We start from the raw sequence: 16,690 nt of genomic DNA, 5'->3' as shown, positions 1-16,690 counted from the left end.
GCCTTGGTGCAGAATTACAGCCACTAGAGCCAGTCCCACAATTAGCTTTCGTTAGTATGTGCCGTATAGTATTCTGTGTCTATAGTTATTGAGCAAGGTGAAGGGTGGGGGTGTGGCCTTGACCAACTGCCACTTTGCTTGTTTGCAAGTCACGATGTCTCTCTCTTTTTCATGGGTGGGACAAATTCTCTGGGCGGGCAAAGCAGAGATAGGGGAGGTAACCTTTCCCCTTATGACCTCATAAGGAGCAAGATTCCACATCGGCCCATCTGAGCTTTCATTTTCTCAAAGGCAGAGCAGGATACCCAGGGACCCATAAAGTGAAATTTTCATGCCATGGGACCTTTAAAAAACCAAAAACGTGGATGTTCCATACAACTAGTAAAGTAAATTATTAGTTCACTTCTTTCATTGAATTTGGGTGTTGTATTCAATTGTATGGCATTTGAAAAAGAAATGATAAAAGAACATCGAAAACATTGTCAAAAACATTGTAAAGCGCCAAATAAACTTGGAGAAAAGTGAAAAAAAACGCTGAGAAAAGTGACAAAAACATTTGGGGTGGGGAAGCGACAAAAGTGTTGAAAAAGGCGACCAAAACATTGACCAAAAAGTTGTAATTTAAAATTTTGACCCAGAAAAACCAAAAAGTTGCTAGTTGGTCGACATGAAGACAACGCAAGGGTTAATGTTAGAGCTGAAGAGTTTGAGCTTTGTCCACTGGCTGCTTTATCCTACAGGTCCCATAATGCATCGCAAATGCATCTTTTTTATTACACCCTTGCTGCATGGTAAACAGCCATGTCTTAAGTTTGATTCCCAAAATTTGTCATGCATGTTCTCCATTTAAATACCCAATGCAGTTGGGAAGTGGGATGAGCTATTTCAGTTGCTCCCGGTTCCGGAAAAAAAGTCCCATTCATTTTTCTCCCTAGACAGTGTTACATACCAACATACACACAGTAGATACCAATTCTTTAGACGTTAGCTGTCAGCTAGCTATCAGAAGCACCGGCCGTGTCTGTGGAAGTGTGCATTTGTGTGCGTTTATGTTCAGCTCACACTCTGACTGAACCCAGAAACTCTGGTTCTTTCTCCTATTCCTCTGAGTTCTTTATTCTTTTTCCTTCTTGTCTCTGTCTGTTTATACGTAAAGCCCAGGGAAACACGCGGATTGTGGTGCTAAAAGTTGAAAGTTACCTGACTTTGATGTGTGAAATTGCTGGAGTTTCTCTCTAACGTGTGTAACTAACGTTAAGCTCGGTAGTTTAGTTTATTTGTCTCACGGAACATGAAAACAAATTACAATGAAGAAATACAAAAATACATGTGAGGGTGAGGGTGAGGTCAACCACAACCAAAGGACATACACTAATGTAGACGTACAAAATCAAAAATACATTTTAAGTGTCGGTGTGCAAAAAGTTCATAAAAAATGTAATAAAAATAAATACATGTAGAGAAACCGAAATAATTGCCATGTTTACAGTAAAAACAACACTTTTCTAAGAGTTATCTTTTTTTTCTTCTCCAAAGTTTAGACAGCAGGGCATTTCTAAGTCTATTTTTATACATAGAAAGTCACACAGAGGTATATATATATAAATTGTCATTCCACAAAATAACTCCACAACTTTTGATAGAGAACTGATCGTGGGATGTTTTGTACAAAGGAAGGTGAAGATTCTCAGCCTGTCTCGTTGGGTCATTTTGGAAATGTGTGTAGTATAGTAGGCCCTATGTGTAAATAAAGTAATTGGAGACATTTGCTTGTGTATTTGACCATTACCTTTATTGACATCGCCAACCCCCCGACCTCAAGGCCTTGAATGTCCATCATTACTGCTGTTACTCATCACTTCTCCTCTTCCCATCCCCCATATTCATCCTTCCTCCTTCCTTCCTCACATTCCTGTCACTTTGCCCTCTTACTGCCTCTCGCTGCCCTTCATATTAAATCTTCCTTCTCTGGTGTCACTGTCCCTTTCTGTCTTCGTCGCCGTGGCCTCATTTGTCCTCTGGCTCTCTCATTTTCACATTCTGGTCTCAATAATTCTCCCTGTCTTGTTGTCCCCTTGTCATCCATATCCACTTCTTCTCTTACCGTGTTTTCTTCCTGTCTGCTGCTCAGGGCGCTTCACCCAATGGATCAGCATTCATATCAGAAACCTACGGGATTCCACGAACACATTGACCCGACTGACATCCCCGCAGAGCGCAGACGATCCACACTGATGCCGTCGCTCTGCACGCAGCTGTAGAGCAGCGAGGCCAAAGGGGTCGGGGGTGAAAGGTTACAGACTACAGAGCCGGAGCAGGCACCGAGGTTGTAAGGTTTCACGAGGGAGAGACTGAAAGGCTACGAGAAGACTCTGGGTTTAGGAAGGAAGGTTTCATTGACAGACAAGAGTCGAGGGGTCAAAGATGATGACATCACATGGAAAGCTGAGGAGGGAGAAGGGGAGTCTGGCCGAGTATGAATCGCAGATGAAAGGTAAGTCACTCTGCATGTGTGTGTGTCATGTGCTTGTCTCTGTGTACGTCTGTGCCCTTTATTGCACTGACCTGCACGCACAAATGCATATAAGATAGCACAGGTGCATTCAAGCATGAATGTGTGCAGTCTCATCCAGTCTCATAATCACAGATTCCCACTGAACGTACTTGTGCATAATGTTGACACGTATGTACTCAAAAACATGTCACAAACTGATGAAACCACCATTGTTTGGAGATTGTGTCTCTAAAAGCCAACAGGAGAGCATAGCATCCTTTAATCAAAGTAAAAACACGAGCATGACCAATGTTTGAAATACAGGATTTTTTTGTGTGTAAGATTATGTGCTGTGTTTTGTATGGTGCATGTCGTGGCTGGGCGGCTCTCTGTACTGTACTACAAGGGTGTATTTATAGGCAGTATTAGCGATGCTGTCTCCTCACATCCAGTCAGCCCCGGGCGGTCTACTCACACAGAGACGGAGAAAAAGAGTAAAGAGGGGAAAGAAGGAGTGGAGTAGGCAGAGCGGTAGGTGGGTGGGGGGGGGGGATGAGTGAGGAGGAAAAGAAAGAGAGAGCTGAGAACAGGTAATAAAGGAGGAGAAGGAGGGAAAGAGAAAGAGAGAAAGAGAGAGAGAGAGAGAGAGAGAGAGAGAGCAAAGCAAAGGCGGGGGGGTTATTTTAGAGAATGACGTTTGTATTAGCCTTTTCAAACCAAAGTGCAGCACTGGGCCATGTCGCAACTGGCTTTTGCAAGTTTGTGTGTGTGTGTGTAATACATACAGTAGCCTTGTATTAGATACCCAAAAGTGTATGCATGTATATTTGGGTTATGACAAATGAGCCGTGTGTATTAATATATATGTTGCTGTCAAATTACTCAGGAAATCCGTGGCAGTCGCACCTCCAAAAGACAGCATTGACAGCATTTTATTAATTCCTCCTGGAGGAAATGCGGGATTAAAAATACATTCTTGAACATAGGACCTAATCTAATTTCTCTAATAATAATTTTGTATTAGTTAAATGATTGTGTGAATGAACTGTTCCTCAAGTTCTCCACAGGTGAAGTGCAGCAGAATGAGTTATATACTGATTGTGTATGCATATACTGTATTAGTTGCATGTGTGTATACTTTATGAAGACACTGTATGTCGCCATACTCTACCCTTTATGTCTGTGTGTGTATGTGTTCATGCATCTGCAAGCAGGAGCAAGTGTGACATGAATGTATCTTTTTTTCCCAATTATTAACAAGCAAGATGAAACATAAAGACACAAAATACACAAATAACAGAAGACAAAATCCCTAGTTAATGGCTGCTCTACAGTACAGTGTATGCATATAAATACATACACGCATGCACTTATGTACAAATATGTACATGCATACTTCTACATTAATATCCATGTGTTTCATAAAAGATACATGGAAAACAAAAGAAGTACAAGTAGAAGTTGTGCATTCATAATTTTACTTAAGTAGAAGTAAAGTATTACCAGCAAAATACTCTATACTCATTATGCAGCAGAATGTCCCCCGTGAATTATTTTATGATATATGTCATTGAATATTACATTTTCAATGTTTTGCAATATTACTGTTGCAGCTAGTCAAGATGAAGCTACTCTTAAGAGGTTGTTTAGTCCAGTGGTGATTGGGAAATCCCTCTTTGGTGGAACTGCTAACACCTCATAAACGTCATCATACAGATCTGAAATGTGACGCTGGTTTAATCTTTAACAACACATTGTAATTTAAAGGATTATCATGTGTGTGTTTTTGTGTTGTTGATCTGTAACTATGGCTGTTACATAAACGTAGTGGAATAAAGTACAAGTACCACAAAATTAGCCGATCTGCTGGCGATTTGATTTCGCCCTGCAGCTCAGGCTGGAAACCTGTATGTTTATCTATCCTACAATTTTGCGGAGACCAATCACAAACTGGCTTATCCACCTGGCACGCTATTGGCGGGTTTAACGCGATGACGATAGAGAAGCGACCAAGCAGCTTCTTGTTTACATTCAACATGGCGGCCACCGAAGTGCAGCAACCAAGGGGGTAAGCCTCTCCCGTAGCTCCTATGGCGCCATTTTGATGCTACCAAGCCATCACCTCCGTTAGCATTCCATTGACTGCCATTCGTTTTGACGTCACTTTGACAGCGAATATCTTTACATCTGAAGCGTTTAAATAATTTATTTGTCCATTGTTTATTTCTAAAGCAACACGACAATGTATAAAAGGCTCCATTACCTCGTATCTGACGTTATGGCTCGGTAGCAGACGTTTTTGTAAAAATAGGCTAACGATTGTGTCATAACCACGTGATTTACTGTCGCATAGTAGAGGAATTACCGTATAGTACAGGAGAAGCTCGCAGGCAGTTTCAACTTACATTAGCTGTTTAAGTTTAATTACTAATGTTAACTAGCATTTTAGTTAGCAATAATTAGCCTGTGCCCATGTTATCTCCTTACATATACCCACGCTCTCTGTCTCTGCAAGATTCGGAATGATTGAGATTTTTCTTGGCACAGCTACCAGAAGACTTCCAACTTTCAGACAGGTTGCTCACGTCACATCTACGTCTTCCGGATTGTTGGACTGATTGGTTGAAGGACTATCCAATAGCGTCATTTGAACTAAGCCCGTTGATCACACCTCTTGTGCAGTAGAAAATACAGAGCAGACTCCCCAGACTAATGTTCAATCTTAAAAGATTGAGCTTGGTTTGATGATAGCCAGACTGCCACAAAATGGCATTTAGGTACAACAGTGGCCTACTTCAGTGAATCTACATTCCAAAACACAGACACTCCTTGGCATTCCCAAACCATGATTTAATATGTCCTAAATCATTGGAGTAGAATATGCTCTGTATGCAGCTTTGTAGATTTATAAGGCACCAACTGATGATCAGTTTCTCTCAAAGACAGTTTAAATGTTTTTCCAAACTCTGCTCCAGTTATTTAAAGTGTTCAAAGGTATGCTAACTCCAAACTGTCCCAAGTGAGGATTGTTAGTTCAACAAAAAATGTATGAATCTTTTAGTGGAGATTGAGTAAATATTTCATGTATTAGACAAGTGGCCCAAAAGAAATCTGATCACTCGTGTTCACCCGTGTGTTTGTATGTGTGTTCTCATGTCACTCTCTGTGTTCTCTCCATGCATCCCTTTCCCTGTCTGCCCCATCTCTGTCTGTCTGTGTGTCAGACCTGCGGGCCCAGCTGACAGACCAGATAAAGATTTTAGACTCTCAGGTGGAGGTGAAACAGCAGCAGCTCTCAGACCTCTCAGAGTTTCTCCGGCGCCGAGGCGACATCGAGGCCGAATATGCACGCGCCCTCGACAAACTCACCGAGCGATTCACCCACAAGACTAAGAAGTAAGTGTGTTTACAGTATGGGAGTGTGCACAATTTGTCTTTTCTATTTCTTAGGTGATTCTTAAGCGTTTCGTTTGGCTGTGATGGCTGTCGTCTGTTTGTTTGGTTTCTCCAGGAAGGAGCAGTGGGGTCAGTCAGTGTGTCAAGTCTGGTCTGTTTTGCTGACTCAGACACGTCTGGAGAGCCGGGAACACGCAGCGCTGGGCGACACATGCTGCAACACACTCACACAGGGGTTGGCACACAGTACGGAAGATACACACCGTCTGCACAAACGGGTGAGTGGGTCTTCGGTGTTAGGTCTCATGCACGCAAAAACGGACACACTAGACATGCTAGATGTTGTGTATTTTGGGCTACTAGATCTGTAGTTGAGATACACTAAATGGATTGTGGGTAACTTACCAAAGATCCTCTATACTAAAGATTTCAAGCATTTCAAGCGGGGCGCATATGGTATGAAAAGGTACGCACTTCCTGTCTCCTAAATGGGCGTGGCCTCGTTTGAAAGTGTAGTGGACGTCGTGTGGATGAATGAAAAGTTATAATATAACGTTAGCAAAAGAAAATATTAATAAATTATACATATATAATTTTATATATATATATATATATATATATATATATATATATATATATATATATATATATATATATATATACACACAGCTATAAGACATCATTAGTGTCACAGAGATTAGTTTTCTTAGGGCATTCACTAACGTTAGCTGAAATAGCTTATTTGTGTTGCCAGATCTCGCGAGAGTTTGGTCCTGAGACAGAAACAGGTCTCAAACAAAGTTAATTGAATTGAAGTGTCTGTCTGAATAATGCCATTTTAGTGTCCAAATGTTTAGGAGATATGTGGATTGTGAAAAATGGCTCCAATATTTACTTTGGTGACTATGGGGCGAAAGAATCAGTCCAAATCTGTGTTCTTGACGGTTTAGAACCGAGACGCCCCAACTCAGAGTAGTGTCCTGTATCTGTGTCACGTTGTCGCCGACACTGCCACGCGTGTATTGATTCCAATGAGAGAAGTGAACGTGAACACAGATTATGAGCGATCCTTTCTCCCCATAGTCACCAACGTACACATTGGACACATTTCTCACAAGCCACATATTGCCATAACATTCTGACACTAAAATGTCATTTTCCAGACGGACACATTACTCTCTCAGGACCAAACTCTTGTGAGATCTGGCAACACGGATAAGCTAACATCAACTAATGTTCGTGAATGCCCAGACAAAACTAATCTCCGTGATGCTAAATAGGTCTTTTAGCTGTGTAAATATCTAACGTTAGCAAAATAAGTTATTAATAAATTATACAAATATAACTTTTCATCCATCCACACGACGTTCACTACACTTTCAAACGAGGCCACGCCCCTTTAGGAGACAGGAAGTGTGTACCGTTTCATCCCATTGGCGCTGCTTGAAATGCGCTAGTATAGAGGATCTTACATGCTGCTGTAAAGACATGCTGTTGGACTAATAAACGGTTTATATTCCGTCGTAGTCCGGGGTTATCATTGTTATATCTAGTAACATGAAAAAGTGAAGAGTATAACACAAGACCTATAATTTATTGAACCTTAGAGATCATCCTCCTATCATTCCTCTCAGCTATTGTTTCATTTCTTTATTTACACACAAAACATTAAAAAGATACAATACTTAATTTGCAAGGAAAATGAGAATGAGAATTGCCTAAAAAATGTTATTGTTATATTATTACTATAATAATATAATTATTATTATTATTATTACATTTTACTGATCATATTCAATGCTGAGATATGGAAATGTGGTAAAATTGCTAGATGCAGTTTTAAGTAGCATATTATCTCACATTTTTCAGCTTTAAATCAATCTTAAACTTTGACCTATACGTATATGTATACATATGCATAGTTGTACAGCTGTGTCTGACAGCATTGCTGTGTTCAAGATTTATTTCAGGAAAGAAACAGGAATAATGAAATTATAATTACCAACAATTACAGTAAGTTTGTAAGCCAATACTTTTTCTTTAATAAGTCCTTTTATGTCATATCCAAGTCTTGTGTTTTTTAATAAAGTAAGGATGATTTCACTTAATTTCAGGAATTTCTTATAGACTGTATCTGGAGCAGAGCGGAGTAAACTGATTACTACCCTAATATCAAATTACACTTATAAACAACTGAAACCACTCCACTCTGTCAGCTCTATCTCCTTTAAGAAAAATAAGCCAAAGACTCAATGCCATCTTTATAAATGTATGCATTAATTGTGTAATATAGCAAAACACTCAAATAATTGATACATACTGAACACAAAGTCTTCTTAAAAATTCCCCTTTATGTATTTATTATCTGTCTTGGTACTGCAGTGGCATCTGCAATCTCATTCATTTGTTAAAGCACACACACTCTTCTTGTTAAAATTACTGGTTGTCAGACACACTTTCTGTACCTTTTCATAGTTGAAACGTGAGCTGAATTTTAATTAAGCCACTACAGTCATTTCAGAGCAGCTAAAAGGTGTTGTTAGGGCCAGCGCCAAGCACAGCGAGACCCTTTTAGCTTTTCTAAAATCACTGTCAACACTCTATTGAATCTTTTATTCCTACCATCAAAGTAGCTAGATGCAAATTGTACAAAATAACGACATGAGTGCTAATGGCTAAATTGGGATACTCATGAAAAATTGTTGTTTAGCTGAAAGATGCATTATTATTATTATGTGGTGTTATTTATGTATTTATTTTATTTTCAGTCATTTCATTTATAATTGAAGGAACAGTTTGACATTGTGGGACTGTTCACTTTCTTGCCTAGAGTTCGATGAGAAGATTAATACCACTTGTACCCTAGATTTGAAGGTATACAGCCAGCAAGCAATTAGCTTAGCTTAGCATAAAGGCTGGTAACAGGGGCAAACAGCTAGTCTGGCTCGGTCCAAAAGTATAAAAATACACCTAGCAGAACGTATAAAGCTCACTTATTTCTTGTGTGATGATGTGAAAAGAAAACTGAAATGTAAAATCGTTTTTTAAAAGGGAGTCTTGTTGTCAACATCTAGTCAGGCAACTAGGAGAAGTCCAGCACATAACTCCCTGTAAAACAACTTTTGGTTTTCACATTTCATTTTTTGTACAATTTAGGCAATTAAGACGAAGAAGAAGATGTTTGGACAGGGCCAGGCTAGCTATTTCCAAAACTATTTCCAGTCTTTTTGTTAAACTAAGCTAATCGCCTGGCGACTCAAGGCTTCATAGAGACAGACCATAGACTTTTAACAGTCTATGAGACAGACTGATACTTAAACCATGCCCACCGGAGGAGAAAACAATTGGCGCCACAATATTCAACCAAGAGCTGCAACGCTATCAAAATGCCTGTAGCTAGCCAAAAACATTAGATTTAAGCATGTCAGAGGATTATGCTCCCAGAGAGAAGTTAGCTGTTAGTAAGCTAATGTTAGCTATGTGTTAGAAAGCTAAGGCACTTGCAAACATTCCACTATAACACAAGTTTCATCCTGTCAAAAGGCTTTAGCTTAACTTACAGACATATAGTTAGCCTAAAACTGACATTTTGATGCTTGCTATAGCTGCACACGTAACCTGATGATGCCTCATGTCTTATTGCCTGTATCCACTTTTGTCTTCTTAAAGGCCGCATCCCACTACACAGCAGCTTTTAGGCATGTATTTGTTGTTTGCTAACAGACAGAATTGACATGGAGGCACAGTAACGCAATACAAAGTCAATGGCGAGAGATGAATTGTTTTCCCTTCCAGTGTGGGCGGGATTTAATTGCGCTCTGTCTTTATATGTAGCGAGAGTGGTATCAATATTGTCATCAAACTCTCTGCAAGAAAGTCTAGAAGTGTATATCCCAAAATGTTGAACTATTGCTTTAAAGTAATTATTATATCAATTTGGCAAGTGTCAAATGTTTTTGACAAACATTCTTCTTTTGTAAATTGAAGAGCAAAGAAGTTGGCATCCAGATGCAGGATGAGTTGCTAAAGGTCACCACTGAAATGCAGACGGTGAGCATTTTATATTGCTGTCTTTGCATGTTTGTGTGTGTGTGTTTGTGTGTGTGTGTGTGTGTGTGTGTGTGTGTGTGTGTGTGTGTGTGTGTGTAATAATGCAAAATGGTGTAATAATGCACACTGACTAATGTGGAGTTTCACGTGTGCTAATAAAGGCTATGAAGACATATAACCAGTACCACACAGACTGTCTGATAGCTGAGGGGAAACTGAAGGAAGCCGAGCGGTTGGAGGAGAGGCAAACCGGAAAGTCAGCTGAGCTCGGCCTCGGACAATCAGGAGGGCAGAGGCGGAGCTCCGTCAAGAAGATGGAGAGATTAATGGAAAAAGTGAGTGTGTGTCGGTGCTGGCAGAGTGTGTTTGTGTGTGTGTGTGTGTGTATGTGTGTGAGTGTGAGAGAGAGAGAGAGCCACAAGAGCTATTGGACTGTTTTTTCAGCAAGTGTGTTTAAGTGTATAAACTTAAAATTCTGAAAAATACATATGATCTCCTGTATGCGGCTTTTATCAACATGTGATTGTGTGCTCTTATCACACGCACAGAGGCATGGCAGAGTGCAGGAGAACCAGCTGAAGTGTACCAAGGCTCGTAATGACTACCTGCTGAATCTAGCAGCAGCCAATGCAGCCATGAGCAAGTACTACCTGCAGGACATCAGCACTCTCATCGACGTAAGAAACATGCAATTTGTGTTGTGTGACTGTCTGTGTGCGCTCATGAGACTGACCTCATTGACTGGTCTTGATTTACTTTTCTGTGCCACTCCTCCATTCCTGTTATTATCGGAAGAAAAGCTGAGATAGTATGGGGAGAATAATTGAAATAGGGTTGTTTTTTTTTCTTCGTTTTTATTGCAAGACAGAAGACAAAACACTAACGGACCAAGAAAAATCAAACAACACAACCAAGAGCCTAGGGGACAAAAGATGTTAGTTTTCACGTGTGTTACAGTAATCAGTCAGTTGCTATGTGTGTGTGTGTGTGTGTGTGTGTGTGTGTGTGTGTGTGTGTGTGTGTGTGTGTGTGTGTGTGTGTGTGTGTGTGTGTGTGACTACATGATCACTCTGGGACAAAGTAGGATGGATGGGTGGGGGTGATGGTGATGGGCTTGTGGGGAATAACAGGAGAAAAAAAAGTTTTTGAAGATTTCTGAAGAACTCCCTATCAAAAGTAAGAAATCCTCCATTCTCGCACACCAAAATCACCACATTCTTTATTTTTGTCCCCCCCCTCTGTCATTGCCTTCCTACCTCATAATTTCCCGTCTGTCTCTCTGTCCTCCCCTCCATCCCCATTTTCTCCTCCCTTTTATCCTTCCATCACTGCCACCCTTCCATCCATCTACCCCATACCTCTTTGGCAGTGCTGTGACCTGGGCTTCCATCTGTCTGTGGAGAGGGTGATGAAGTGCTACCTGGCCAGTAGGTGGCGCATCCAGAAGACAGAGGAGACCGGTCTTAAGCAGCTGGAGGCTGCTGTGACGTCCCTGGACCAGGGTGGAGACAGAGACGCGTTGCTACAGCAACACGATGCCGCTTTCTGCCTTCCTTTCAGATTCAACTACCATCCACATGAGGGAGACCAGGTGAAGAATAAGAACTACTGAGCAGCAAACACAGGCTGGGGCTTTATTCAGGACCAGTGGGGAAAAAAACATTGGAATGAGTGCACCTGTTTTCTGTTGTACTATCATAATGCAATTACTAACCCTGTTAATTTTTTTTTTTATTTCACTCTAATTTTTTTCAGGGAAGTCATTAAGAACAGATTCTTATTTACAATGGCGGCCTGACTACAATGGCTGACTGTGACATGCTCCCGTGGCCTAAGTGCCCTAAATTTTGGGAAGAATCCCACCCTCCGCCCCTCCTATCTCTCTCCAAACAACATCCCAGTGGTTTGAACGTGATGATCCCTTGTAGCGTCCGTATTATATTTTGTTTGCGTATTTCAGGTGTGTGAGGTGAGTGCGGAGAGCCAGGTGAGGTACGAGCTGGAGACCAGGTTCCAGCAGCTTCAGTCTCGACTCACTGCCGTTACCTTGGAAACAGAGGAGGTCAGCTAATTATTCTCACTGCCTGTTGCTTTAATGATCTGTCCGTCTGTCTGTGCCCATGCGTTTGTCACTCTCTCTCTCACTCAGCGACAATGTGCAACTTTACACATTGAACCATAAATAAGAAAACTGAATGAACCAATCAAAATTTCTTTCCACCTTCCCAGGTCAGTAAAACGCTTAAAGCCACACTCACAGCCCTTCTGGACAATATGTGTGAAAGCGACAGTAACCCCTCCCCCGACGTGCTCAGCAGCCTATCAAATGAGCCCCCTGGAGGAAACACCGCCCAAAAACTTGCAATTGCCAAGCGTCGAGCCAATCAGCAGGAGACAGAGACCTACTATTTTACAGTGAGTTATTGGAGTTGGCTAGAGGTGCACATGTTGCTGTTGGAATATCTTCAAAGATAGAAGATAAGATATATATCAGGTCAGTATGATATATATATATATATATATATATAAAATATATATATATATATATATATATATATATATATATATATATATATATATAAAACAGGCTGAAAATGTCCCTTTATCAAAACTTGGTATTGGCCAATCATCGGGCCTCTGTTTTTTTATTACATATTCCTTAATTTACCCTTTAAAGTATCATAGCTGATCACTTAGTAACTTCACTAGTAGTATTGGTGTCTTAGTATTATTGTATTGGGTTTGGGAGATCAATTTTATAATAATAATAATACATTTTATTTACATAGCGATTTTCATAGTACTCAAAGACACTTTACAATAAAACCAGCACATTAGGCATATTAAAAACAAGTGAAGTAATACAACCAACACATAAAACAAGCATATTAAAGCAACACTAGGTAACTTTTCCCGCTTCGGTTCCCCTACAGGTTGGAAGTGGAACTGTCCATAACATTACATTATGCAAGTTTGCCAGATCGGGTAGCGGATCTGTAGTTCGAATGAACTGGACAATGTAATGGACAGTTCCGCTTCCAACTTGTAGGGGGACCGAAGCGGGAAAAGTTCTCTAGTGTTGCTTTAAAAGCAAGTCAAACAATAAAACCAGCAAATAACAGTAGATGAAATGTGATATGATTATTATAAATGTCCTTGTAATGTGTAAATAACGTTTCAATGGAAGGATTCAGATTTTTAGATGCATTGGCACAACCCTTGAATAAAAATCATTTTGTACGAAATTCAAAAATCCATAGTTTGTTTTCTTGTTACCCTCAAACAAAATTCTAATGTATTTGTACAATTATTTTCCGCTTACCACGTAATGCTGTGAACCTAGTTCAGTGATCACAATGGTTTTTTTTTTTTTTTTTTACAGCTTTTCTTTTTCATAAGAGCTTTAATAAATACGTTTTGAGAATTCCAACAGAGTTTCTGAGACTGTGCTAAAACAGTAATACCTTTCAAATTTTGTTTGTCTTAGAAAGTGAAGGACTTCCTCATCAGCAGTTCTCTTAGCGTCAAACTTCAAGCCAAACATGACCTTCTACAAGATGCCATACAGAAAGGTACACTGATCAGGGTTACGATTTGTGAAGAAAGCAGATGGGGAGGAGGGGGTATTTTTTGATCATGCAGAACAAAACATAACGTGCAAAAATGAAATCTTCGTTCGTTCCTCGGGAGTGGTTTAATCCAAATCTGATCTTTTTACTAAATTTAACAGAGTCGTTTTGGTGCCTAAACTTAACTGTAATCATCGCATTACGCTCACTTTGTTTGACTTAACTCCACTACCATGGCCCCTGAAAGGACCGTCTGGCTGGTGCCTGTACCCGGCTCACAGTCACCTATTAGCGGCTAAACAACTGCCGCTGGAAGCCGGTGTCCCAGAGCTCTGTAGCGGTTAAATACAACCAGCAACTACCGCTCTGATTTTATCGTTCTATGGCACTATAGACTGCTCACATTACATCGCTTTGCTTAGTTTAAAATACTTCTATTTTAAAGCAACAGCAACACCAAAGCACTTTTTCTCTTCGGTCCCCCTACAGGTTGGAAGCGGAATTGTCCACTACCGCTGTCGTAATGTCTCAATATGTCTCATTCGAACTACAGATCCACTACCCGATCTGGCAAACTTGCATAGTGCGGTTATAACCGATAGAGGGCCGCAAAGCAAATGCAGAAGTGCCGTTCACCCTGTTACGAGTTGATGAACCACTGAAATGATTTTGGAAACATTTTAAGGTACAAAAGAATCTTTGGTGTTGCTTTAAGTATATAATTAATATAATGGTCTAGGCTATTAGTGAAGTAGATGATCACTTTGAGGGGAGGATACATGTTGTCTCCACCGGGGATAAAAATAATTATGCAGAGGCAGGGATATGAAGAACGGAAAGGGGGAACTCCCACGCAAATTGCACCCTGACACTCATACTACAATGCTTGAAGATGGGTAGGAGAATTTCTTCTAATGCCGTATGAATCAGGCAGACGAGGCGCCCACTATAAAGCGAGGTCCTGTCCAAGGTTTCTGCCTGTGCAAAGGAAGTTTCCCCTGGCCACAGCTGCAATAACTGCAATTGTTTTTGGGGGAATTGTTGAGTGTCTGTAAATTATAGAGCGTGGTCTAGACCTAAGCCGTGTTCGAAACTGTTCCCTATCACGGTAACAGTGCACTATATAGTGCGTTAGCCATTTTGTAGTGGTGTTCGAATTCTCCGCCGTTCATTTTATTTCCTATATAGTCCACTATAAAATACCCACGATGCACAGCTTATTTGAGTGTACATACGATGTACCCTAGATTTTACTCCCGTATACCACAATGCAACGCAATCATGTTTTCCCGGTGGAGAAGAAGAAGCGGAAGGACCCTTGAAAAATGAAAAGGAAAAATGGAGCATGTTACATTGTGGAAATGTAACATGCAGCATATATAAAACCTTTAACCATTCTCCTGAGTGCTCGGTTTGTTTCAAGGACGTATTAGAAGTATTTTTGTTACGCTTTGTTTACATGTCGCTGGGCGCTCCCGCCTCCGTCACACAAATAACCGCCGCATCTACATCTAAATTTGGTCGTTCCCTAAATAGCTCACTATTTACTAAACACTATACAGGGAATAGTGAGCGAGTGAATGAGGAAAAGTCTCCTGAGATCGTCTGTCATGGTTTGACACTATAAGTAAAATTGAGTTGAAAATTGAATTGAATTAGTGCAGTGTTACAAATGATGCCACTGGGAACTTAGACATTAGACATAGGGAACTGGGACATTTTCAAAATTTAAAAGAATACTCAGTAACAGTGTCAGATTCACAACGGTCATTTAAAAATAAAAATAAAATAAAAACAATAAAGCAGATTAAAGATATCATCTTTTTTTTTTTTTTTTTTTTTTTATTATTCCACTCATTTTACTTTCTTGTCAAAACCTGGCACTTACTTTACCCACAATGGAACTCAACTGCTGACAGATGGATCTGAGGTTCAGGTGTGTCATGCTAGTAGCGGCTAATGTAGCCTCGAGCCTCGAGCAGAGATGAGGAGCCGATTACAAAGTAGAGGTCTTCACGGGTCCAACAATTTGTGCCTAAACCCCAAAAGTTTTCAAACTAGTCTTCAGACCTAACCATCACTGACTCAAGTGGAGGAAATTTATAAGACTCCCTCTGGAGCCACAAAAGAGTTTATCAAACTTCTTTTCACATATGCATTAGTACTCCCCAACTCCTGTAAACAGACTTTGATGTGTAAAATCAGCGGAGATCCCCTTTAATAATCCTGTTTGCACCAGGACCCTACACCAAACCTCCCTCTTTCACTTGTTTTCTGTCTCTTTCTTCCAGCTGAGGCTGTCGCCAGTGACCCTTCCAGGTAAACAGTGTATTTACACAGCTAAGAATAAAAAAAATTAAAAAAAAGAGTATGACTGAGAGAGGCATAGAGACATGGAGAGAGCAGAGAGGACAAGGAGAAGAGGAAAAGGTTAACCAAATTTGAACCAAAATGCCATTTTGGGCAATTTTTTATTATGTTTAAAAAAGCTGATTTTTTTTTTTGGATAAGGGGGGAATGTGTAGTGCAGTGTAACTGATAACAACAATTAGCAAATATCATTAGACCTTGAGTATTAATACCCACATGTAAAATGGCATCATGCATTTTATTATTATATTTCCCAGAATGCAATGTGCTCGGTCAGTGCGTGTTCGGAAGTCGAGACCTGTTTCCCAATTCTGCCACACACTCTTCACCACAGACATAATCTCCTACATACAGGTACACACACACACACACACACACACACACACACACACACACACACGCAAATAAGAAAAAACATCCCTTTGAAATACTCCTCTCTTTTTTTTCCTCGTTTTTATTTGCTTGCTGCACTGCGCTGCACTGTTGTTCAACCCTCCAAAGGGAACGATTTAGAAAATCCTGTCACACTGAAGCAGAAGAATTGGTGGGGGCTTCTTGCGGCACATGCACACAATGACAGTTCATCGCCCCCAGTGTACTTACTCCTGCCTTCATGTGTATGGTGATGCTTATAGTTTATCGCTGGCTTTCTCTCCTTTCAATGCATTCCCCCCCTTTTATCTCTTCCTCTCTTGTGAAAGGGATTAAAATGCACTGGCCTCTTTGTTGCCTCCTCTCTTGGCTCCTCTTTTGAGTGTGTGTGTGTGTGTGTGTGTGTGTGTGTGTGTGTGTGTGTGTGTGTGTGCTTATG

The 16,690-nt window shown here is 40.5% G+C and overlaps 1 protein-coding gene across 3 annotated transcripts in view; it reads left to right on the top strand.

Annotated features, from left to right (window-relative positions):
- arhgap4b (Rho GTPase activating protein 4b) overlaps window positions 1–16,690 on the top strand; it is a 40,600-nt gene that overhangs the window by 8,661 nt on the left and 15,249 nt on the right. For 2 of the 3 annotated variants that reach the window (XM_028583462.1, XM_028583460.1), the window contains exons 2-13: window positions 2,132–2,494; window positions 5,719–5,890; window positions 6,006–6,168; window positions 9,878–9,940; window positions 10,102–10,275; window positions 10,489–10,617; window positions 11,310–11,531; window positions 11,901–12,002; window positions 12,170–12,355; window positions 13,428–13,512; window positions 15,801–15,828; window positions 16,137–16,233. In XM_028583462.1, coding sequence (XP_028439263.1) covers window positions 2,425–2,494; window positions 5,719–5,890; window positions 6,006–6,168; window positions 9,878–9,940; window positions 10,102–10,275; window positions 10,489–10,617; window positions 11,310–11,531; window positions 11,901–12,002; window positions 12,170–12,355; window positions 13,428–13,512; window positions 15,801–15,828; window positions 16,137–16,233 — 1,491 coding nt within the window. In that variant the 5' untranslated portion in view covers window positions 2,132–2,424. The remainder of the gene's footprint in view (window positions 1–2,131; window positions 2,495–5,718; window positions 5,891–6,005; window positions 6,169–9,877; window positions 9,941–10,101; window positions 10,276–10,488; window positions 10,618–11,309; window positions 11,532–11,900; window positions 12,003–12,169; window positions 12,356–13,427; window positions 13,513–15,800; window positions 15,829–16,136; window positions 16,234–16,690) is intronic. The other variant, XM_028583461.1, reaches the window with a different exon arrangement.

Source organism: Perca flavescens, chromosome 7 (assembly GCF_004354835.1).
Source record: "Perca flavescens isolate YP-PL-M2 chromosome 7, PFLA_1.0, whole genome shotgun sequence".
Lineage (NCBI taxonomy): Eukaryota > Metazoa > Chordata > Actinopteri > Perciformes > Percidae > Perca > Perca flavescens.
This window is presented reverse-complemented; position numbering and strand designations above follow the sequence as displayed.